The 24,852-nt window shown below is 46.0% G+C and overlaps 1 protein-coding gene across 1 annotated transcript in view; it reads left to right on the top strand.

Moving 5' to 3' along the window:
- Nucleotides 1-24,852, top strand: part of PNPLA7 (patatin-like phospholipase domain containing 7) — a gene marked incomplete at its 5' end in the record, with an annotated part of 119,299 nt that overhangs the window by 92,100 nt on the left and 2,347 nt on the right. The window contains 7 exons of the mRNA XM_009697840.1: nt 1,653-1,769; nt 5,628-5,697; nt 7,729-7,845; nt 10,519-10,667; nt 12,147-12,299; nt 15,023-15,130; nt 20,765-20,849. Coding sequence (XP_009696142.1) covers nt 1,653-1,769; nt 5,628-5,697; nt 7,729-7,845; nt 10,519-10,667; nt 12,147-12,299; nt 15,023-15,130; nt 20,765-20,849 — 799 coding nt within the window. The remainder of the gene's footprint in view (nt 1-1,652; nt 1,770-5,627; nt 5,698-7,728; nt 7,846-10,518; nt 10,668-12,146; nt 12,300-15,022; nt 15,131-20,764; nt 20,850-24,852) is intronic.

Here is a 24,852-nt window from a genome sequence, read left to right on the forward strand (position 1 = left end):
TTTCCCTGATTTAATAATTCTAAGTAATGTCAGAGACCAAATCCCTATCTTAAGTACAAAACTAATTCCATTTACCTCTGAAGCCGTGGGTAGCATGTCTGTAGTTAGGTTGGCACGCTGTACTCCCCCCATCAGGACCCAAACTGAAGATGTGAATGAAGGTGACAGGTTCATAATGGGTTTTACGCTAAGGCTTTTACATTCTCCCACATTTCCTGTTTATGTATATATTTTTAAGCATCTTTTTTTTCTTTTTTTTTTACACTTGGACATACATTCTCTGGACAGATACCTAATATATATTTAAAAGCAGCTGGACACGACAATACAGGCTAATCCTGCTCTTCTTTAAATCATTGCCAGAGTAAAGCAAAGGGCAGATGTTGATGACGGATCCTTTAAGAGACTGCAGATTTAGAGGCTGTTTCATGCTATAGGTCTCTGCCTGGGTACAATGTCTTATTGTCTGTCAAGTTGTGTGTTAAATTATGGAGAACACATAGAGAGAGAAGATATTTGATCTAATAGAAATATTTCATCCAGTGAAACCTTATTTAATTGCAAATGAGTTAATTGGGTGTTTTGGTCTTCTATTGCATTTTAACTGCGTATGATGTGATATATTAGGCATTGAATTTTGTTAGGATTTATTAGGATTAGAGACCAATAGCATTGTTGTGGGACAAATACATTGGCCATAATACCATATAGTTTAGGTATTTTCATCGTTTTATCTTGTAGGTTAGTGCACAGATGTAATGCACTTGAAATGGAGGGGAAAAAAAAAGAATCTGTGAAAGCTTGATTAGAGTATACGTGTGTTTAGAAGAGATGCATTTGTCAATGCCTGCTGTTGTTATGTAATGCAACAGGTACCTATAGTGCTTTAAGAAATCAAAAGTGATTTGGTTTATCTAGGTTACGTGGAGGGTCTGTAGTGGTATCTGAATGCTGGCTGCCAGGCAGCAGGTGAAAAGCACAATAACTCACTTTGGGAATGAAAAATAATGGACACTGCTACATAGAAAGTGTATTTAAAGCTCTTTAACGTGTGACTGACCGAACCTTGTTGCAGTCCCAGAGACTCACATACACTTTTTTGTAAGTGCTTACACTGAGGCAGATAAAAGATTGAAGAGTGGAAGAAAAATCAGGTGTGATCCATAAGTGAGAAGAGATGTACAAAGATATCGATTCCTATGTTACAGATTTATGATTTCTTTTCCATGCTGGTGAACTGCACGTACACTGGGGAAAGGATGATGAAGACGGAGATAACTAGTAATATGGTTTTGTTATTTTAAAAAAAAATAAATCAAGATTTAAACTCTACCATTCATGTGCATTTGTTAAGGCAGAAACCTGTACCCGTGCACGCTGCTTTAGAGGGACGTTTTGATTTATGGGTAGAAGGGAAGCAATGCAAATGTATGTTCTTCCGTAGCCTTATTGCAAACACTGCAGAGTTTGCTGCTTTTTGTTTTAAATTTATGGCACCATACAAGGAGTTACTGGTTGTAGTTTTTGTAGTTGTATTTCTGTCCCCTTGACATGCTGCCAAGACGTCTCTCAAATTGCACACATTAATATGGATTCTTGCATATATTTACCTTTGAAATGCCTTTTTTTTTTTTTTTCCTTCTTCTTTTTAGGTTATGAACTCAGTGTTTAAGACTATTCTAGACTTGACGTATCCAATAACCTCTATGTTTTCTGGAGCGGCTTTTAACAACACCATCAACAATATCTTCAAAGATAAGCAGATAGAGGTAGGTTGCCTGTTCACTTTATGTATAATAAATGATGCCACTGTATTCTGTTGTAGCAGAAATAGCTTTCTTCCTTGCTAATATGAGATACGGGGCTGTGGGATGACTGAAAACATGTTAAAACTGTGAATGTGGGGTTATGTGAATATAGGAAGGAGCCTATTCTTTCATTTTAGTGGATTTAGAAAACACAAAGAGTAGATTATTTGTAGCTACTTCTGCTTGACAAAGTGATCTCGTTTTCTGAGAGCAGAAGTTAAAATTGTGTCACTGAAGTAGAATCGCTGAGGCTGTTTTATCATTATTTTCCTGCAAATCAGGTCTAAGGGACCCTTAGGGCACACCAGAAGAAGATCTTGAAGAAGGTCAGCAGTGCCTAATAGGAAAAGATGTGAATGTGCAATGACTAAACCAGCTCCTCTCTACTTGCTTTGACATAGCTGAGGACCTGCCTTATGCAAAGCACTGAGACCTTCTCAGCGGCGCGAAGCACGGTCTTCTCTTGGTTAACTTGGTGTGAATTGTGGATGGTACATTGCAGTGTGAGGCTCCAGGATAGTGCTGAGCAGAGCTTTGAGGAGTGAGTGACAAAATGGAAGAAAATCTCCTCTGAGCTTAGGTGACCCCAGCTTCCTCTCCTCCATCTATCCCTGCTTTTGATTTCAGCAGTCAATGTATTGTACTTCCCTTTAAGATACAGTAGATTCCTTCCTTACAGTTTTTAACAACTGTAATTGTATGATCTGTTCTAACCTTGCAGTCACAGGAAGGTTTTGTCTGAGAGAAATCCAGTTCCGAGGCATGCAACAGCATCATCTTGGTGCGTGCGTGCTGAGTGTCATAGGCTAAACCCTTCAGTCTGTGCCTGAGCGTTTCCTCACCTTGGAAGACTTCCATCAGATAAATAAGGAGAAAGGTTGTGTAGCTCTGCAAGGGAAGAGGCAGTTCCTCCGTCACGGCAATTTGTGTTATCAGCACAGTTTAACCAGTCACGTCACTGGACAGATGGAAATCGAAAGCTGCCTAAGTGTAAAGGGTAACTTATAAAGTAGCAGAAGCTGAACTAAGAAGCATTAAGCCTTGAACAAATGTTTTCTTAAAGCATTGTTTCAAAATGTCCACACTGCACACGTCCATCTTCTCTCAGTAGTTGGAATGTTTTTGGAGGGGAGTGCGTAGCAATGATTTCCAACTGGAAATACCTATTAATAAGAGTTAATTATAGCCTTACAAACATAGGGTGTGTTTGGATGCTTGGCCACAACCGCTCCTTCCTGGGAGGATCCCCAGTGATCGCAGCAGAACCTGAGAACTTCCTACCCGAGGGGCTGGGGTGGGTATTGGCCCTTGGGTCTCTATAAAAGCTTAAAATTAGGAAGCACTGGGCCAGCTCCTCCTTTTTACCACCCATGGCTGTGAGGTGGCACTCCTGCACTTCTCGCACGTGTCCTCATCCCTCTTCTGCGTCACAGCCCGGGAGCAGAAGCACTTACGTTGAACTGTTATTTCTGACATTGAAAGGGAGGTTTCCATTTTCTCTTAAATTTGCTCTGTTAACAACCTTTGTAACGTAGGCGTCTCCCGATTCCCAGCAGTGCCGTTTGTGGGGTAGCCCTGGTTACCAGCAACCCCCGTGATTGCTGCTACAGCTGTCAGCCAGAGGGGCTCCACGAGAATTGATCAGCCTGTGTAAGTTCTTCCAGGAAAACACACCGAAATCCAGGACAGGGCGCTGGAAAGAGATTTCTCAAGAAATACTGTTATTTTCCTCTGAAATTACCCATCCTTCCAGGAGAGCACCAGGCTCTGGAATTTTTATCCCCCATGCCAGAAGCACAAAATGCTCTTGCAAGTCATCTCAGCTGGAGGTTCAGGTGTGAGGAATCAGAAAAGACTTTGATCAAGTCCTGTTTCAGACTTGAATAAAGTTCTGTCTCCAAAATAAATAGAACGATACCTGAGAAATGCAGTCTGTATTATAGCGTGATAGGTCTTGGTTTAGTTTCCTTCGTGCATGTGTTTGCATGAATATGAAAGGAAGTGTCAGATAGACTTCTTTCCCCATTCCCCTATTTTTGCTTAAAATGTGGTTGTTACACTGAGATCTGCAATCGTCAGAATATCTTTAGCATGGAGAGGCACCCCTAATACTTTCGTAGTCACACTTTATTCATCCGCCTTCCTATGGCATTTATACCAGATGGGTTGTAATACTTGTGCAGCATCTGTTAGTCCTCCCCAATTCCACCATCTTTGCAGAGCTGCTTAAAAGATTAAACTCACTAGGAAAAAAGACTCCTTCCTGGTGGTTCAGAATTTCATATTGAACAGTACAGAAACTAACACCAGAAATACCGACTGACCGGAGAGGGAATGCTCCTCAGCTCATACCGATAGCTGGAGTCCGAGCCCTTGTTTGGCTTGCGTCTAAGGCACATCAAAACTGAGCTAGAGAAGGCTCAGACTCCTCGTCCCGTGAACAAACTGGCTGGCTGGGAAAGCAGGTTTACCTCTTCAGTCTTGATTCAGCTTTGCTGACTGAGAGAGAACTATCAGCTGCTGTTCTCTGGGCATAAGTTCAATTTATTCAAACAAGTCCTCCTCCTTCCTCTTTGCAGGCTACCCTTTCACTGGACACCACGAGACTTTCCAAAACTATCCTCTCTCCACCAAACTCCTATGCAGTTGGGAGGTCACCTTACCATTCAGTTTTTCCAGCTAGTGGGATGTGAGTACGGACATGGGTGAAACAAAAAGGAGAACTTCCCCTGCCAGGAGCAGGGCTTGTTGGTTTGGTCCAGCCCTGTTGAATAAACTTGTAAAGCACTTAGCTCGGCCATTCTTTTTGTATATCATCCTCCTTATGTACCACACTCCTCACTGCTATTTAGTATCTTAAGCAACCTCTGGAGTCTTCTTGAAGATCTACTTTGCAGGATCCTTTGTTCCTGTAGGTAATGCTGCAAAGCTGTGTGTTGTCCCCTTTGACTCTAGGCAGCTTTGGGTCTCAGCAGCGTTGCTGTGCATCTCCCGCTGAAATGACCCCTAGCTTCATCACCACGAGGTACGAATTGGTTGTCGTTCAGTCAAGAGGCCATGACTCACATTCTTCCCTCTTTGCCTTGGGCTGTGGTGTGTCAGGAACTGAGGCAAGGAAGATGCTGCCTGTTACGGTCTTAGGTCGGGGTTGGAGGGAACCGAGTAGTTGCGTGCTCATCCATGGTGAATACGATGCTGGAAGGCTTGCTCTAGGTGGTGGATGAACACCACCCTGAGTGGTTGGGTGGGAACAGTTGGGTGAAACGCAAGAATGGCCGTATTGGGTGAGATCAAAGGTCTGTCTACCTTAGTGCTATGTCTCCAGGGGAGGCCAAAAGCGGCAGGTATTTAGCGACCTAGATAAGAACTGAATATATGAAAGGTGAGTCTTCCATTCACAGTGTCCTCCAGCAATAAACAGCCTAAGGATCTCTTTAGGTGAGAGTTATCATTAGAGCCTCATGTTTCATCTGAAAGAAAAACAGATATCGGAAAGAAGGTGAACTCTGGTTTGAGTGATGAGGTTTCTGTGCTGCTCTGTATGCTGTACAGTCTTCTGGAACAAGTATTTCTTGCTATTTAAAAAAGGAAATAAGGACTTTTGTCTGCCTTGGTTCTGAATGAAATGTTTGCATAAGAAACAAAATTTATGAACTTAAACACAGGGCTGAGGGGTTTTTCTCCATCCATGCAGGCGTTTGTGTCTGCAGCTCTGTCTGTTAAGATCCAGAGGTTGTTGCTTTGGTTTGTGTTAGGCATGGGTTTCAGTTTAAATGCAAGGGTACAGATTTAGTAAAATTGGGACCTCCTCTGTTGCAGGATCTGTGGATTCCTTACTTCGCTATCACAACTGACATCACTGCCTCAGCAATGAGGGTCCACACGGACGGTGAGTGTGCAGGCGGCCTTCTCTGACAACAGGTCTTAAATAATGATGTGAGACTTCAGTGTCACCCCTTGTTCCTGGAATTTTCCTCACCCTTAAATGTGTCTTTCCTTTTGTTTCTCCCTTCTGTGATTTGCTGAGCATCAAACCGTGGTTGTACACAGATAACAAGGAACAGAGCTGTTGGGAAGAAACTAAATGAGATGCTGAATTCACTGTTTAGAGATTGAATGGTGTCAATGGACCCATTTTGTTTCCTTAAAACATCCTGTGAAGTGCAGGCGTTTTAGCCATAAATCAGACCTAGTGCAACCAAAATATTTTAAGATTCAAATTCCCCATAAATGAAGCCGTTTTCCCAATGAAGAGACTCCTGGGCCTGAGGCAGAGGCTGGGTTAGGTTCTCAGTTGTGTCCAGTCCTCTGTTTCTCTGGTGGAAAACTGTAATGTGCTTTACTGACTGAACAGAGGAGAAAGATCCGAGCTGTCCGCCCTGCTGTCAGGAGGTGGTGGCAGCCCTGTGGGACACTGATTTAGCTTTGGTCTATTTGGGGTAATGGTGCTGTGACTCAGGCTTCAGTGAAGACAGTACAAGCCTGCCAGGTGCCCCAGATATTTCCTTGGGTAGGTGAAGCCTTTGCTGCCACGTCTCTGAAGTTTTGTCTTCTGAGCTGGGGCGGGTAAGACTATCCATTCCTGCCCCAAGGACAATTTCACTGACACTGGGGCTTTTAAGGACAACCAGGGGAGCTCAAAACAGGCAGGAAAAGGAATAACCTTTCTTAGAGGTTTTGTATTCCCATTCTGCAGCGAGGGAAGCCAGTTGAGGTCAGGAAACTCACTCCATCCGGCTGCTTCTCCCTGCGGAAGTTTAACATAAGGACAGAAATCAGCTGGAGGATGGTGATGGTCGTCTCCAGAATTCACTGAAAGGAGAGGAAGGAAGCTCTCGGCTGCTGCAGTTTCCCATCTTGGTTTCATCCGTGGGGTGTAACACAAGAAGTCAGCATTCTGCTTGGGTGGAAGTTGCAACTCAACTAAAACTATTAATAATAAAACCCAAATCTGCCAATATTGACCTGAACAGTAGGAGTGCTTAGGTTATAATTAGAAGCAGAACTGGTATATATTTTAAAAAGAAAAGAAAAAAATCAATTCCCAGTTTGCTGGAAAGAGTTGCTGTGTGAAGCACCAAGTAGTTAATTATTGAGAAGTGAGCTAACACTGCAAGTCTTATTTATTTTTGATATTTTAAAGATTGGTTTCTCGGAGAAGACTCTTGGTCTCTTTGGAAATGCAGTGTCTTCCCAGTTCAGCTGACGCAAATGTTAAGAGAGAAATCAGTAAAGAAGAGCCTTAAAGCAGAATGTTTTACAGGAAACGGATCCAATCAATTTCTACTTGATTGAACTTTCTAACAGCTTAAAAGATTATAACTTTCTTCCTTACAGCACTATTAACAGAAATGCCCTAAGAAGAGAGACGATCACCACCATGCACTTGCGCTGGTTTTACAAGTGAAAACGTTTGCTTATTACAAAGCAGGGAAAACAGAATTTTGGAGCTTCTACAGTGTGTATTTTTCATGTTCAGCTCCTGCTAAAAGTCTGGGGTTTGTGGATCTCTGTAGAACATAATGGCTTTAGCCGCGCTTCAATCTGCTTATTCTTTCTATCCCTTTGTCCCCAGGAGAAGCCTTTTCCTTTCCTTACCAGTGTAAGCTCAGCAAAGCACTAAAGGTGGTCCCCGCAGTCAGGCATATGCTGAAATCTCCGTGTAGGCAATAAATATGAGGCATGGGCTTAAACCTGCGGTTTCTAAGATCTTTGCCTGATACTATGTCTGAATAACGTTTGTTTTTTTTTCCCCTAGCCAGGATTATGGTATAGAAAATAATAAACTGCTTTAATAACTTTCTAACAGTATTCTCAGGAAAGCCTCTATCTCCCGATTATTTTAATGAGTGCAAAAGCCTACCCCGCCTCTGTGGCAGTAATTAATGCTGTTGCCATTCGCTCCCTCTCATTCCTGCAGGCTCTCTGTGGAGATATGTCCGTGCCAGCATGTCCCTCTCTGGGTATATGCCTCCCCTCTGTGACCCGAAGGATGGGCATCTCTTGATGGATGGAGGCTATATCAACAACCTTCCAGGTAGGCGCAGAGATCAGTTGGGAAGAAGTTACCAAGAGCACAGCCCATCAAACAGTCTGCAAAACATTGTCCTCTTCTTTTCTTTTCTTTTTTTTTTTTTCCCCAAAAAAGAAACAAGGAGAAATATTGCAGACACCTTTAATCTCATGATGGTTACCAGGAGTCATTGTTCTCCGTTTCCTAGGTGTTTGCTTTATCATGGCTTTATTAAGATTATTTTTTGTTACAAAGTATTTCCTAATAGACATATTCTGAACATATAATTCCAAGCTAATTTTGAATTTATTTTAGTGCTCACTGAAAGGAGAGAGCAGAAATTAAACTGCAAGTATATAGTCTATCTTTGAGTTTCTTTTCAAAAAGTATCAGTTGAATAAGAAATAATTCTGGGAAAACAGCAGCATTAACTCTTCGTCGCTCAGACTGGTGTCTGAAGGGTTCGGCTGGCAGATGTCGGTGTCTTGGTTAGCTGCTCGCCCGTGGCAGCGGTGGAATTGTTCACAAGAGTGATGTGGAGTTTGGGGTGTTCAGAGGACTGAACCCAAAAGGGTCCAAGGCGTGTGAATTCACTTGCGTGTGTTGGGGATGTGGTCTATGTCGGGGTTGTCATCGTAGTCAGAAAGCACTGGGAGGTGGGTGGCTCAGGAGGGAGGCCAAGGTAGAAGAGAGATACGTGGTGTCATTGCAGTTTGTGACAATAATTGTGTACAAATAAAGAGGAAGGAATCTAAGTTAGAGACTCTGCATCTGAGCAACCTAAGTCGTTTACGCATTCCAGCCAAACCCAGGCTATATTTTTCCATCAAGGCTATATTTGCCTAAAACCCAGAAGTAGAAATAACACAAAATAGATGGCCAAAATCTGCATCTGACATTCTCTGTTTGTGTCTGTAAGCAAAAGTATGAATTGCAAACCAAAGCGCCTTTTCCACCTGCACGTACTGGAGAGGGCAAAGAGCACACATGCAGGTGACACAGGGTGGAAAAGGTACAATAGACTGAATAAGCCCAGGAATATAAATCCGAGTTACAGAACAGATCTGATTTAGATAAGTGTCTAAATTAAGCACCTAAATTGGCTCTTCAGAGCTGTGGTTTTTCCTACGCATAACTATTCTGGAAACTGCAACTATCTTGGACTCTGGGGGTGTGGAAGAAATATAAATTCATTGTGAGGTATGTGTCCTTCTCTTCCCTCCTTTGGCACTTCCCTACATCCTCGCCCATATCCAAAGGCTGCAGCTTATCCTTTTACTGACCTTGAAGTAGGAAGTGTTGCCTCATTTCTCTCCCACTTCCAAATAGGATTCTTTCTCTTGGATCCCTGAAGTCCTCCCAGCCTCTCCTTGCTGTCTGGTTCCTGTGCTGCTCCTTTCCTTTATTACCTTCTACCTGCAGGGTTGACCCCTGCACTGCTGACTCTCCTCTGTAAGGCCACTTGTTCTCTCTACAGGTCCCCCAGATCTTTTGTTCTCATAAGAACAGCTGCATGAGGTAGAATTAATGTGGGTTTAATGTGCTCTTTCACGTTATACAAAATGTGGTGTGACTGTGGACTCGAGCTGTGCGTGTCCCACCTCCTCTCCCCTGCTCCCTGCCGTACACTTTTGCTGCTGCCTTCGCATGGGTTCTGGTGACAGCGTGGCCTTGTTGAACTTCCTGAGGTTTGCACGGGCCCACCTCTCCAGCCTGTCCTGGTCCCTCTGGATGGCAGCCCTTCCCTCCAGCGTGTCAACTGCACCCCTTAGCTTAGTCTCGTTGGCCAGCTTGCTGAGGGTACACTCCATCCCACTACCCATGTCACTGACAAAGATGTCAAACAGCACCGGTCTCGATCCCGACCTCTGAGGAACGCCACACGTCACCGGTCTCCACTTGGGCATTGAGCCATTGACCACAACTCTTTGAGTGCAACCATCCAGCCAATTCCTTATCTGCTGAGTGGTCCATCCCTCAAATCCATGTCTCGCCAGTTTAGAGACAAGGATGTCATGCAGGACAGTGTCAAATGCTTTGCACAAGTCCAGGTAGATGACATCAGATGCTCTTCCCTTATCCACCAACACTGTAACCCTGTCATAGAAAGCCACCAAATTTGTCGGGCATGATTTGCTCTTAGTGAAGCCATGCTGGCTGTCACCAATCACCTCCTTATTTTCCATGTGCCTTAGCATTGTTTCCAGGAGGATCTGCTCCATGATCTTGCTGGGCACAGAGGTGAGACAGACTGGCCTGTAATTTTCTAGGTCTTCCTATTTTCCCTTTTTAAAAATGGAGGTTATGTTTCCCCTTTTCCAGTCAGCGGGAACTTCACCGGACTGCCACGACTTCTCAAATATGACGGACAGTGGCTTAGCCATTCATCCACCAGTTCCCTTGGGACCCGCGGATGCATCTCATCAGGTCCCATAGACTTGTGCACCTTCAGGTTCCTTAGGCAGTCTCAAACCTGATCTCTCTGTTAAAATGGAGCAGGTAGGGTAGGGGCCTCCCCGAGGGGGGAATGGTCTCTTGGCATTGTTGCTGCAAATGTTTATATCTGAGGCTGTTCTGAGACGCTCCTGGTAGGTACGATGTCAGGTTATGTGCTCCCTAGCGGGCTGTACGTAAGCTTTGGCTGAGCAGCACCAGGGTTGGCGGCACTGGTACTGATACAGCCTCCTTTCCCACTAGCTGATGTTGCGAGGTCCATGGGCGCAAAGGTGGTGATCGCGATCGATGTGGGGAGCCGGGATGAGACCGATCTCACCAACTACGGCGACTGCTTGTCTGGCTGGTGGCTGCTCTGGAAGAGGTGGAATCCACTGGCCGAGAAAGTCAAGGTATTGTAGACTATATTAAAATGGCAGCTGTTTTTATGTACAGAGCAGGAACCTTGCCCTGGTTCATTCAGGGAGCAAGCCTAGTGACAGACCATCATCTGTCTTGGGTTTGAGCTCTTACTTGTGGACGAAGAGAGCTGGGCAGTGCCCTGACACCAAAGGAAGGGCAGTGACAGGGGAGAGGGTAGAGCCCTGGTCTGGGAAGGGGATGGTAGGATTGTTAGAGTGGAGAAACCTTTTCTTAGAGATGCAGTAAGCTTTGATAAAGTGAGAATTTATGAATTTTGCTAATAAAAGTAGTAACTTTGTCCAAATCACTGTTTCTATCCTTTATGTCTCTGAACTGTTGATTTAGGGAGATTTTAGCACTAAGAAGTAATTAACATTACTACTACTGATAAATGTGGGGCTGCAGAGTTCTCTGTTGCTTATTCTTCTGCATTTCCTAAGTTGCCTGGCTCTGCAGCTGTCCTTCAAGTGAATGCTGGTTTTTCTTCTTCCCTCCCAACTACAATTAACACATTCCCCTGTTGGAATTGGAAGTAAAATATTTGTTTATGCTTCCTACAGTTGGGGAAAAATACAAACTGTGTGTACTGCTCTGTAATCTAAAGTTTTCCTCTGTGATAACTCCCTTCCGTGGGAAGTGGCCTTTTGGAGTTGGTGCAGCTGTGGAGTGCCCTGCTGTGCCTTGGCAGAGCTGGCCGTGCTGCTCCCAGCACGTAGTGGGAGTGTTTGGTGGGGGTAAGTGGAAGACCCTGACTCTTCTGAGTAGTGCCCAGTGAAATATTACAACTGCCCAAGTGGCAGCAGGCACACATGAAAACAGAGGATTCCTTCTGAAGACTAGAAAACACTCTTTTTTTTTTTTTTTTTTTTCTTTTTTTTTTAAACTGGGGGTGGTGAAATGCTGGCCAACCAAAGAGGTTGTAGAATCTCCATCTGTGGAGATACTCAAAACTCAGCTGGACATGGTCTTGGACAGCCTGCCCCAGCTGACCCTGCTTGGGTCAGGAGAGTTGGACTAGATAATCTTGAGAGGTCCCTGATGATCTCGAGAGGTCCCTGTCAACCTCAACCATTCTGTGAAATCTCTGCCCTGGTACTATGAAGATCATCACTGGTTTCTGCCTTGAAGGATCACTGTGGTCCTCTCACTTCAGCACAGATCTGTCTCTTAAGGTACCACTGTACCCTGGAATGAAAGACTCTGTTCAACCTTGAACTGCAGAACTGTGTTTGAAGGCACTTCGCTTTCTGCTGTTGATTGTGCAGACTCATTGGCTGCCTGTCCACACTGCCTGGGAAGCAGATGGAGGTGCTGATGTGTGAAGGCTTCAGCAGGGTTCGGTGTGCTCCTGGGGAAAAAAAAAGAAAAAAAAAAAGATAACTTTCTTTTTCCCCATTGTGAATACAGAACATATTCTGAAATTAAATTTCTGAATTAATCACGATTGGTGTGTCTGGCCTGGCTGGCAGGTGCTGAATATGGCAGAGATCCAGACGCGGCTTGCGTACGTGTGCTGTGTGCGGCAGCTGGAGATGGTGAAGAACAGCGATTACTGCGAGTATATCCGGCCGCCCATTGACCGATACGGTACCCTGGACTTTGGGAAATTTGATGAAATCTGTGTAAGTTCATCCCGGGGAAGGCAGTTCCCCCTTATTGCTGTTCCACAGGAATCTGCTGGTTTGTGGTGCTAATTAGTGCCTAAGCTGTCGGAGAGTAAGGGAAGGCAGTTGGCACAGAGTGAATAACTGCCGCTAAATAATGCTGTGGAATGATATCATGGCTGTGAGATTGGATTAACAGCAGAAATCGCGTTAGTAATCTTGATTGTATAATGACCTGTGAACGGATCGGTTGCCTCGCTCTGTTTCACGGCAATTCTTGCTCAGCTGCTTGGTAAAAACTCTTGGGTGTCTGAGCTGCTTTGGGCAGTTGGGGTTTGTCAAATGGTGTCATTTCTTTCCCTTCATTATGTAGCTTGTTGTAGCGTGAAAGATTTCAAGAAGTCTGTAGGGGAGGCCATGAATCACTGAAATGGAGGGCAACATGCTAAAATATCTGGCTCGGTTAACATTTCAACACTTCTGTTAATAAAAAATATCATCCACGGTTCCTCTGCACCTGATAGAGTATCAGGAAAATGGCACCAATGTCAGTGGAAGGACATTGAAAAACGGGCAGTGCCAGGTTACACGTCTCTGGGCTTTAGTTTTGTTTATGTATCAGAAACCAGCATGGGAAGAACTGACTCCAGAGGTGCAGTTGAATTGTCTGAGTGACATAATTCAGCGTCACAACCAAAAAGTCTCTGCCCAGGTTGAGGTAACGATAGCAATTCTGGCTCATTGTCTCTGCCAAGGAAGTTACTTTACTGTCCTTCCATCCTTTGCCTGCTTCAGCCGTGCTAGCATCTTCCATCTTCAGGTGTTTCTGCATGGCTTTGCTCTTCTCCTTGGCTGGACCTCCCACCACCACCAATTTTTCTTTAAGCCAATCTCTTTTATAGATGTAGCGAGAACCTGTGATACTCATTAGACTGCAGACTGATTTCTCTGATACCGTCTTACGAATACTAAACAAAACCAGTAATACAGTTACGCCCTGCAGATTCACATTCGAGAGAGTCCTTAGGACCAAACAGCAGCTATTCCAAACCACCAGCTGATTTCCCCAGGATAAATGTTTTCTCAAGGATATTTGGTGTTTCATAGCTCCTGGGCAAACAGTGCTGTCTGCCAAGGGTGGATCTAAGACTTTGCTGATAAATAATATTCTTTGCTAGATGGAGTGCCCTGGCTGTTTTGAAAACCTTGACAAAAAGGTCTGGTAGTTCATCACAGTAACAGATAGTAAACTGTCAAATCATTGTTCTGTCTCTAATTCGGTGTCGTTAAAGAGATTTAAAGACACCAGGCGAATTCTTCTCAGTGGATTAAAACTTCAGAAAAGTGCAGTTTCTCAAAGATGTCACTTTCTGTGAGCGAGTTCTTGGCACGAGACACTGCACGTATGGAGGGGCAGCACCCTCCTGGGTTCTCATGCCCTGCAGCGTAGCTAAATAACTTCTGTCCGCGGGGAAGCTTTAAACTGTGCTGACCTTAAAGGCAAGGGCAATCTAGGCATTCCTTTATCGTTACAGGCTCTGAGGTAGCAGGGGTTTTAATTTCAGCTATGTACCTGGATTTTACAGAAAACAGCAATGGGCACCATATAACCATTCAGCGTGTTCAAAAGAACAAAAATCCCCTTGTCTCGCCACCCCCCCTCCTCTGTATCAGCCTAAAGCGATGTCGGCTGCATGTCGTTGCCCAGAGCTCAGGTTCTCACCATTATTTTGGATCAGTGTGACCCAGGCAGTTGTAGGTCTGTCAGGTCCCTTTTCCTCCTCAGTAATCACATCCACCCTGGGCTGAGAAGCTGTGATAGATTACGAGAGGTGAATTCCAGCCTGAGTGCTTCCCGTGCTTTGAACCCTCGTCTAAAAACCAGAGGAGAGACAATCCCAGCTCAGCCAGGGCTGCTTCCAGCGCTCGGAGTTGCCACGCAAGCCTGAGGTTTAGTGCGAGAGCTGGAAATAGGACCCAGAAGCCCAGACACCTGTTGCTCTGCCCTTTCGATTTGCTTTTTCAACACCATTTCTACTGTCTTGTTAGAAAAAGAGTAAAACTTGACTCCACCAGTTTATTTTTTTCCAGTTGTTTCCATACTAATGACGCAGTGCCATGTTATTATCCCAAGCGCAGATTACTTTATACTTTTAAACGAGAGGAACATGGAGTTGGTGGGTTTGGTGGTGTCGATGTGCCATCGTTTCCACCCCAGCAAACTGACACTTGTGTGTTCAGAGCTGCGTGCCTTAACTTATTGCAAGTGATTTTGGAACCGAGGCCCTACGGTAACTTTGCTTTGCTAGAGAAGTTTTCTTTTCTTGGCTTTTCTTGACCCAAGAGGGGAGAAGACACAAATTATTTTGCGTTGTTACCTTCTTCCAAAGAAAGACCCAGTACTGGAGGGACATATACATCTGCGTCCTGAGCTTTTCTTTATACGGCGTTGTTCTGTGAGCAGCCTGCGTGAAGCCACTGCTGTAAAAATAGTTGTGTCAGGTGGCACTTTTCATTGCATAGGGTGGGGTCAGAGGTCAAGTTAGCATTTGGACTTCAAATAGCACCTCGTTTGCTTAATTGTTCCCCTGATTCTTAGGCTGAACAGCTTACGTAGCTGAGGCTGGAAGGTACCGAAAGTACATCCTGGCTTTGATTTCCTACTCATTTGCAGATGATGTGACATAATGGTTTTTTAGTTATTAATTACTTTTTTCCTCTGACTCTTTTTTTTTTTCCAGGAAGTGGGATATCAGCATGGGAAAACCGTATTTAATGTCTGGTGCAGGAGTGGAGTCCTTGACAAGATGCTGAGAGACAGGCAAGAGACTGGCAAATCCAAAACTGAGGTAAGGGTTCGGTTTAAATGCACTCTTCTGCAAGAGCCACATGATGCACGGCAGATTGCGTACTGCCCTAAAACTGCTCAGGGATACGAAAGAGAATGATTGATTGCCTCAAATCCTTATTGTGAGCATGCATGTATTAGTTAAAACTGTATTTTAGGCAAGAAAAGGTATGATCAGTTTTTCAGAAACTTCTCTCCTTGAACCATAGCCTGGAGGAATGAGGTCCTGCGCTTCTCTGATCACCAGGTCCAAGCATGGCCAAAGCGTGCTCTGCCAGAGCCCACGCCCCGATGTCTGCCTGTCCGTCCCTGATACCTGACGCGTGCCCATGCAGAGATCCGTCTGTATCCTCAGGAAGTACGATGGGGGTCTCTGAAACCCCCAGGACTGACGTAGCACTCTGTAGGGCAGCTCTCCTGTTGCAGTTTCGTTCTAACAGGTTCTTGATACCGTGTTTGTAACCTGGAAGTGTTCACAACACAAATGTCCTCGAAGGAAGGCAGGATGCTCACCAGTACCCAGCATGGTCTAAGAGGCAGAGCTGATGCGTACAGGTTTACATGCCCACCTTCACGTCTCTTCCTTCACCGTGTGCGTCAGCAGTCTTTAGGGCACTAAGTGCTGCCGGCTGAGCTGCCTCCTGCACCGAGCGCTGGCGCAGAGGCTGTGACTGTGCCCTGCAGGTCCTGTGAGAGAGGATGGTCTGTGGTTCCAGGTGATGGGCTACATTTGGACCCATCGCTTGAATGCGCCTGTGGGCTGCTTCCCTGAGTAATGCTGAGTAGGCACGAGTAACCTTTTAAGAATGATTTTTCATTTATTCTTGTGCCAGAAACTCTAGGTGGTACCTGGATATTGTTCTTACTACTAGAAACTGGTCTGCCGGGGCAGCGGCGCTCTCCCACCAGCTGCCCGGTGCTCGTCACAGAGGATGTGAATCGGGAGCGCTGGCATTGATCTCAGCCATTGCTGGCTTTCAGGATGTGACTCAAAGAGTTCTCAGATGCTTCCAGAAAACTCAATTTAAACCCTTGCTGGAGATGTGTTTTTAGCCAAGAGTTAAAATCCCTGCAAGGATGTAGACTTCCTGCTCTGTTGCTTTTCTTCCTTACTCCTTTATTAGAAAAGGCATTTTGTAGAGCCATCGTTAAGGCTCCGCAGAAGCTTGCAGTGCTGTTGAGGTGCTGGGTTTCACACACCTTGTTCTGCCCACTTCAGCGCCTGCGAGCAGTTAATGGTAAATGCCTGGTTATGGTACAGCTACAGGCTACATAGGGTTGCTGTGTGGTTATAGTCCCATTAAAGATACCTACTCAAAAGCAGGATAAAAATCTCTTGGTTTTACAATTTAAGGATTGAGATCAGCCTCCAGAGTTGGTTCATAACTCAGTGGGCTGACTGAGTTTCTTGGCGGGGAAGTTTCAGTTGTTTTTAAGAAACAGTTACCACCTTTTTGAGGACTTGGGTACAATATTATAATATATTGGCTTGTTATCCTTACCCTCCTTTGAATTCCTCTGATTTAAAACCCAAGTGCTACAAAGGCTTCATGTTTTACCCGGTAATTCATCTTTGACATCTTTTAGAGATAGGGAAATGAGCAGTAATATTTTAAGTGATTGCCAAAATGTATCATAACTGTAGTGAGCCTCACTAGGGAAAGTCAATAGAGGTGAAAAATGACATTGAGGATTTGCAGCTCTTCCAGAGATTGGTGGCCAAGCACTTTTGCTAGGAGTGAGACGGCGTGAGCAAGGGGAGAGGAAGGGCAGTGCTTGCAGGGGTGGACATTAGCCCAGCGACGAGGGGTGGATGACGCCCACAGCTGAGCTGGTTGCCCAAGACCCCCATTTGTCACCGGAGAGAGGTGAGCTCTGTCGGGTGTGAGTCACCCGATGACATGGAAATGGCTCCTTTGGGATAAGATGAATGGCACCTCGGCTCCGGCCGCGTGGAGGGAGCCAAGGGGACTCTCAGCGCTGACTTCCCAGCCTCAGATGAATGCCACCCAAGCTGTCGGGCAGGGTGAGTGGCTTTGGGAGGAGCACAAAGGGACTGAGCTTTGTGGGAAACGAGCTGGTGATCTGAGTAGGCTGAGGAGCCCCAGAACTCACCAGCTTGTTATTTCTTACTGGGAAGATGACCTGCAGTAGGAAAGAGATTACTCTGAGCTGCGGAAGATGGGTGCCCGTTCTGTCTCTGAAACCTTCTGTTCAGAGTAGTTGTAAGTTTGGTTTTGTGTATTAATAGCCATAAGGAGAAGTCAAGGGAGAGAAAATTGTGTGTGTCTCAGAAATGGTTAGGTGTCCTATTTCAACTTTTATCACCAACTAGTAACAAGCTCAAACGCATTCATTGCTGTAACAAATGCTTCTTTTAAAGAAGACTTATTTTAAAATTGCCCTTTATATGGGATACAGTAGGTCAGGCTAATATTTCCATGAAATCATGATATTACAGCTGTGCATCAAGCAGCATGTTGAACATTTATCACAATCTACCCTGGGTTTTATGGCCCTTCGACTGCCCTGGAAATCAAATATGTCACATACTCTTTGTAGACATAGCCTGTCATTGCGTTTCTGTGTACACACTGGATAACAAGGCAGAAAGTGCCGATTGCTCAGATGCCAAGAGCGTGAAAAGAATGAGTTCGGGAGAGTGACCCAACAAACTGCCTGGGTTATGGAGCGGGAACCGTCAGCTTTGTGCGTTCCCCCAACCTGACGCTAAGGCTCGGCTCCGGGCTGTACTCCCACGACCTAGGAGATCTTCTGCTTTTCCTCTGAAAACTCTGGAGTCCAGTAAAAACCAAGATTTTTTTTTCATCTGACTTCTGTTTCAGTAGATTTATTTCTACAAAATAACAAGCATTGCAGGCTCCCACTGGGGTGTTTGTCTTTTTTTTTCTTAGTCCATTAGATTCACTTAAGTCCTTTAGTTCTGCTATCTTCCAAGGATAACAGCTGATATTTTTAACTTGCCTTTCATTAGTGAAGGTTTTGATGCTTTGTATGTTTGAGTTCTTCAGCTATTTCTGGAGTGTTCGACATCTGAGAGAGCTGAGCGTAGTTTCTTATCATCTTGTTTCCATGTCGTAAGCATTGAATTTTTACTTAAAAACTCAGGATATTTTAATCATTTAGATACTTTTCCTTTGCTTTCATCATTCAATCACTGTTTATCTTGTCTCAAAAATGCAAATACTGAAGACACAAACAACAGGAACCTTACATAAACTTCACGTGAACAACCCTTACTCTTCCCCAGCAGAGAATAACGCAGTACCTTTAATTGGATCTCCTCAGGGAAGTTTTGTCTACTGAAGTGTTATTCATAGTCAAAGCTAAATATAATCTAGCAGACTACAATAGTAACTGTCTTTCTCCTCTAATTTATTTAATAAAGACTATGCTGAAGAGAATACTTTACTCCTTGGAAAAAAAAAAATACCAGCACAAAGGTTTTAGAGTGGGTTTCAAATTAATCTGGGACACTTCTTTGCCTTGTGTTAACTGATGGGAGTGTGGTTTTGTCCTTAAAAGTAGTAAGAGGAAGTGCTTCAACATTAAATTCCTGTTTGCAAAGGGTCAGATGAGCATGGGAAAACACCTGGTTTCCCACAAGTGGAGTTCCAGTTTTAGTGCTAAAGCTTTGGGGTGCAGCTGCCTCCCCAAGCATCCTCTGACGGGCTTACACGTGGGATTGTCTGTACGTCAGCGACCGTAACAGAAGCTCCCGTGGGTACGGTCACATTTACGATTGCCTTCATACTCATCTCTCCTCACACCTCGTCTGCGGGAGCACGTGAGCTGACGCTGGTTTTCCCGAAGCACCTTTTGGTGACGGTCACTGCAGGATTTTGTTCAGCTGTTCGCACAGTGCCCTGGACTTTTGTCCCCTCCAAAGCTGGTCCCTGTCTGTTCCCTGCTCCCAAGGACAGCCCGGCACGTGTCTGCCTGAGTGCTCTGTGCAACCGCGTTGTCTGCTTGCTAAGAGTCCACCTTTTTTAGGGTACAGGCAATTGCCTCGGACGTTGCTGTGTCTACTTGGTGACCAGAGTTTGTACATAGCCCTTGCTTAGTCATATGGCACACAATGAAGATATAGATACTTTTTTTTTTTTTTTTCCCCTGTCCTGGACATCAACCTTCTGCAAACGCTTCACTGGGACTGTTCAGGTTGGATGCTCAAAATGAGACTGGACTGATTTGCCCTTCTTAACGGTTCCTTAATGGTCACACTGAGCTGCTGAGCTTCCTGGCTTCTTTATATTTTAAAGTGTGTGTCCTAAGCTACTGCTGTTTCATTTCATACAGGTATTTTTTAATTCCTTCTGGACTTTTCTCTGTCCACCGCTCCCCACTAGCTGTTTGTCCTGGATCTGCACCTTGCTGTAGCTGTACTAAATTACATCAAAAGTTAGCTACGGATTAAAGGTCAACGGGGAGCAATCTTCTGCAGCTGTAATGGGCTTCTGCTGTGACCCCCACTGGGGTTGTATGATTCATAGTATCGGTGCTCTTGCCAGAAGAGCAAAGAATTGCTCATAAAAACTCTGTGTTAGGCAACTGCCCTGTCTGGAAGCACGTGGGCAGGTCTGGGCATTTAGAAAGAGGACTGTCACAGCAGTTCCCGGCAGTCCTGTGTCAATAACGTGCCCCCTGCCAGCCCTTCCCCGTCTCACTCCTCTGGGGTGGAGGTTGCTATCGTACTAATTAAAATCACTGGGTTTTTTTAAAAAAAAAAAGGTGAGAGGTGTTCAGGTTTCCATCTGGTGACCTTGTGCCTGGCCCAGAGGAGGTAGGTAGGGCTGCTCACAGCATGGCATGCGGGAAGACCAAAACGGTTCTTAAATGTCAAAATTGGGTTTTATTAGAGGAGAAACTGGAGCAGGCAACTTCTCAAAATAGAGAACACTCAACCCACTGCTTGGGTGAGACAGAGTGAAAATAGGAAGGGTTTATTGAAAGAGGGAAATATTTCTCCTTGCGGGTGGACCACCTACCTCCGGCTCTTGCTTGCTGCAGCACCTCCAGCTCCACGGCTTGCTGGGGTCCCCGGGGGGGTCCTGGTCACCCCAGTGCCTCGGCTGCTGCCCTCCTGTCCATACAGCCCCCCATGGCATCACTCTGCAGACCCAGGGCTGGACCACGTGCTGTGTCCCACCTGGGCACTGGGCCCTTTCTCCTTCTCCCAAGGGAAGGCAAAAGCTCCCTGGGGGCTGCACCTGGCCCAGCCGGTCCCTCTTATGAAGGAACAGTGATGGAGAACAACCAAGTAAAGTCAGCGCTGTCTGTCACGGAGTCCAGACCCTCTGGTTCTTCTCTTTGTGGTCTTTTCTATAGTTTGCTAAATTTTTAATAAGGCTTCTTGTTGCATGGATAGAGAAGGAGCCGTTAGAGGTTGTCACACAGTTTGCACTTGGGAATCCCGTCTCTGCCACCAGACCTGCATCAGGAGAGTTGCTTTGAGAATTACTCAGTCATAAGTAACGGCTTTTGAGGGGGCAGTTGTGGAGAATTTGTGTGTCTGGAGCTTTGTCTGTTCAATATCATTTTTATACAGTCTTGACTTGTGTGGATTTTTTGTGTAGATTTGTTAACATACCTAAAACTTATCACTGTGTTTCAGAATGTGACCTGTCCCACCACCTCTTTTACGGACCTGGCAGAAATCGTGTCCAGGATCGAGCCCGTGAAGGCACCCGTGGCAGACGGTGAGTGGGGCGATCCGGCCGGCGCTGCGGAAGCGTTGGGAAGGGCAGCGAAGCAGGGACGGCTGCTCGCTCCTCCTGCCTGCCTGCTCTGCCTGCTTTCTTGTAACACCCCATGCTCTGAGCTGGGAGGGGTCAGGGCTGGCTGCCAGCTCCGGTGCCTGCTGAGCAAAGCCGGCAGCGGTGAGCTGTCTGCCTGCTTCATCCAGAGCCTCTGCCTCCAGGTCAGACCATCGGCATCCTCCTCCGAGAGAGGCTGGGAGTCAGATGTTCTTGCCACGGCAAGACATCCGCTGTCAGCCCGTTACCGGTGTGGTCCAGCAAGGTTTCATGGTGGGAGTAATCCCCCCTCAAGTTAGCCTGAGCTGAGTGAAATAACACGTGTGGCAACTCCTGCAAAGACGAGATTTCATCCCCCTTGTGCTGGCCTGTGCCCCTGTGATGGCTTCGCTCTTTGGTCCATGTCCCTTTGAGATGGGAGGAGGCTGATTTAGAGCTTTGACTGAAGGATTTTTTTCCCGGCTGTCGTGAGTAGGATCTGGAGTGACTCACTGGCTACATTGCATTTTGTACGTTCCCGTTCTAGGGAGCACCTGTGAACTAATGAGGAATAGGTAGCGACTCCTGCATCTTTACATGAAGGCACTCGAGCGCCTTGTGCCTCAGGCATGCCCTGCGGAGCAGTTCCCGGTGCGTGCCGTAACCGAAGCTCACTTAACAAAAAGGATCAGAGCTTTGCAGGCCTGAAATCTCCGAGTGTGTCACCAGTGCTAGAGCACTTTATAAACAGTCTCTCCCCTCCTCCCGATCCTTGTTCTTGCAGAGGGAAATCTAAAGTTAGCAGTCCTCCCATCTGTGACTGTTTGTAGAGATGTCCCTATGGTAATTTGAAATGCTAATTGCAATCATATGCCTTATGAAGAAAATATTAATCAAATGTGGTTGAAACAGCCATTGTGAATAAGAAGGAAGAGTTCATGTAACACGGTTATTTCAGGCATAGGCATTGAGACCTGCTAAGTTTTAACCAGTGTACTGGGACAGATCTTCCTCCTTTATATAGTTTCTGCTCATTCGCCCCCATTAAGAAGACCTGCTTTCTGCTGGGCGAGGCCGTGAACACGAATGTGACAAAGGGACACGTCTTTCAGAACGTAGATGTGGCAGATTTGGGGCTAAGGAGGGCCCAGGGTGCAGGGGCTACCTGGGGAGGGGGTGGGCAGGTGCCATGTACTCCGCATGGATGCTGAAATCTGTTGGTTGTAGAGATTCCAGAGGAGGTGGGAGGATGGCAGGAGAGAGTCACGCGTGTGGGTGCCGTGTCTTGAAGGACCCTTTATATTCATGGTGTGGGTGACTCCATGTGCTGCCTGCAGGGACCTTGCCCGGATTTGGGTGGGCAGTGGCTGTAGTGGCATTCCTCTGAACAGCACATTGCCTCGGTGCCTCCGGGATGGCATCGCTTTTGCTAAAGAGGTATCTGGAGCTATGGGGGAAGCGGTCTGTACCAAGGGGAGCTCAGATGGAGGGTGACACCTCCCCGGCAGTGGCCTTGCGGATGCCAAGGTTCCTCATACTTGAGGCTGGTGAGCCTTTGCGTTTGTCTGCTTGTGATGGTGGTGAAGACGATCTGGCTGCTTTTGTGCCACGTAAGTAAGAAGACAGGGTGCTTCTTGGTAGCCTGGCTGTGAAACGGCACTGTCAAAGGGAGTGAAACCTTTTTACTCCTTGGAAATTCCTTCTCGAGTGAGACTTCGGACCACAGGGATTTAGAAAGGCTCTGCCTGTCCTGATAGCATACCGCAAGTGTCAGGCTGGGTGGAGAAATTATCTCAATAATTTTCTTCTAAAGAAAGAAAACGCAGATGATGGTGTTCTGATTGAGTGGGAAGCCCAGAAAGGGGAAGGGTCAGTACCAAGGGTGAAAGGCCCTGATGGGCAGAGGCTGGCAGAGCCCCCGGGTCAGAAACCGTATCTTCCTTGGGGGGAAAGGGCAGTGAAGTTTCTTCTCCACTCTTGAGCAAACTGAGAGCAATGATTGAAACCATTTAAAAAAAAAAAAAAAGGGGGGGGGGTACTCTGGCCCGCAGGAAGGGGTGAGTGGCGGGAAGCCAGGCCAAGCCCTGTGCTGGACCCAGGGTACCTGTGCTGCCGGTGAGCAGGTGAGGAGGTGTCTGTAGGAGAACAGAAGCTTGTTTTCACAGCTGAGCCGCTGCAGTCGTTGTGGCCGTGTTTCTGTTCTGCATCCAAATGCTCCCTCAGTTGGGATTTTCTGTCTTTGTTCAGCTGTAGTTGCATTTTACGCAGCCATGGCCGTGGCCAGGGGAGTACAGATGCTATCCTCCGAGGGAGGCTCAGTCGCATCTGTGGTCACACTCCCACCTGTAAGGGATTTCTGAGGACCAAAGTTGCACAGGCTCTTCGGTGATTTCCCACAGCAGGTTTCACTTCTCATTTTTCAAAGCCGCGATGCTTCGGGCTGTCCCCACGGCCAGGTCGCACGGAGTGAGGTGAGGCTTGCTGCACGCAATGGCTGAGGGAGATCCAGTCGCGTAGCAGAGCAATTATAGCAGCAGTCATTTAGATAAAAAGATTTGGGAAAGAGAAATGTTAATCGTGGTATCAAATGCCTGGTTTTGTAATACAGCTGAAGCAGGAGACATCCCAAAACCTCTCAAGGGACACAGTTATTGGGCACTAGGTCACCCTCTGCATCTTTGCTGCTTAAAAAGTACTTTTATCAAGAAGCACTACTGCACCTTAGGTTGTGATGAGCTTCCAGATTCCCTGATTTACGTCGAAAGCCTGTCAGTGTTACTGAAACATAAATCCTCCAGCCACCCAGCACCAATTTTCTTCAAATGTGGGGTTGCCTGCAGAAGTCAGACATATATAAAAGAAAAGCTAAAAGCTACAGAATCACCAAGCAGATCTTTGGCATGAGAAGTGTGCCCTTCCTGCGGTGAACACGCTCCCCCTGCTAACGGGCTCGGGTACCTTTCTGTGCCGTAACCTCCTCTTCACCGGCTCATTGTGGAGCTGCGGTGGTTGGGTGTTGGTCTGTTGAGCAGGGCAACGAGGCTGCCGTCCTGCTTGATGCTTTTGGGACTTTTTGTAGTGTAAAGGAGCGGTTGCCCCTTGAGCCCCAGACGCTCGGTGTTGAGCAGGGCAATGGAGGATGATGTTTAGGGACAGCAGGACCACCTTCTGTTCTCTGTTCCCCTCGAGTCCTCCAGCACCCAGAGTTGCTGTGTGAGGGATGTGAGAAGGGACACCTCTCTCTTTGGTTTTTGTATCTGTATAAAGACCTGTTAAGTGCCAAACAGTGCTTGGAAAATCAAGGAGTTTGGTTTTGATGGCAGTCAGTTTTATTTGAGCTGTAAACTTCAAATTATTGTTTGTGTTGTCTGTTGCTGTTCAGTTGAGTTTCCAGTTTCTCTGGTGTGTTTTATCAAAGATTATCAGTAGCGTTTTTAGTATAAACTAACAATGATTCTCTGATCCACAGTAAAAATAAAATTAAAAAAAAAATAAAAAAAAATACCAAATGTCTTTATCCTAATGTTCTAGCAGTTGGTTGTAGTTATCATGTTAGAAGAAAATGCTGTGGAACAGACTGTGCTGTTGTCTTCAGCGTGGAGCAGATGCTATTGACTGTTCCCAAAAGAAATACTTAATCAAGAATCGGGTTTAAACACAAGCCACTTTCTTCACTAGTGGGCTGAAAACCAGGTATTGCTTCAGCAACTCAAAGCACACTTGAATTAATTCATGAAAGTGGAGGAAGAACTAGTGTCACACAAAAATGATTTTCTGCCATTTTAATGCCCTAACTTGCATTTGGAAAAACTGCGTGCCAGAAGATATGCAAAAGGAAGGTGCCCATCTGCCACGTGCTTTGTTCCGCTGCCTGCGTGCCTTGCTTTCATGCCTGGGTGGGATGGGGCTGCTGGTGCCTGGGGTGGTGTCTGCCCTGGGACATGCGTTGAGTGTTGAGTTGATGTGG

This window comes from Cariama cristata, unplaced genomic scaffold, assembly GCF_000690535.1.
Source record: "Cariama cristata isolate BGI_N322 unplaced genomic scaffold, ASM69053v1 scaffold14743, whole genome shotgun sequence".
Taxonomy (NCBI): domain Eukaryota; kingdom Metazoa; phylum Chordata; class Aves; order Cariamiformes; family Cariamidae; genus Cariama; species Cariama cristata.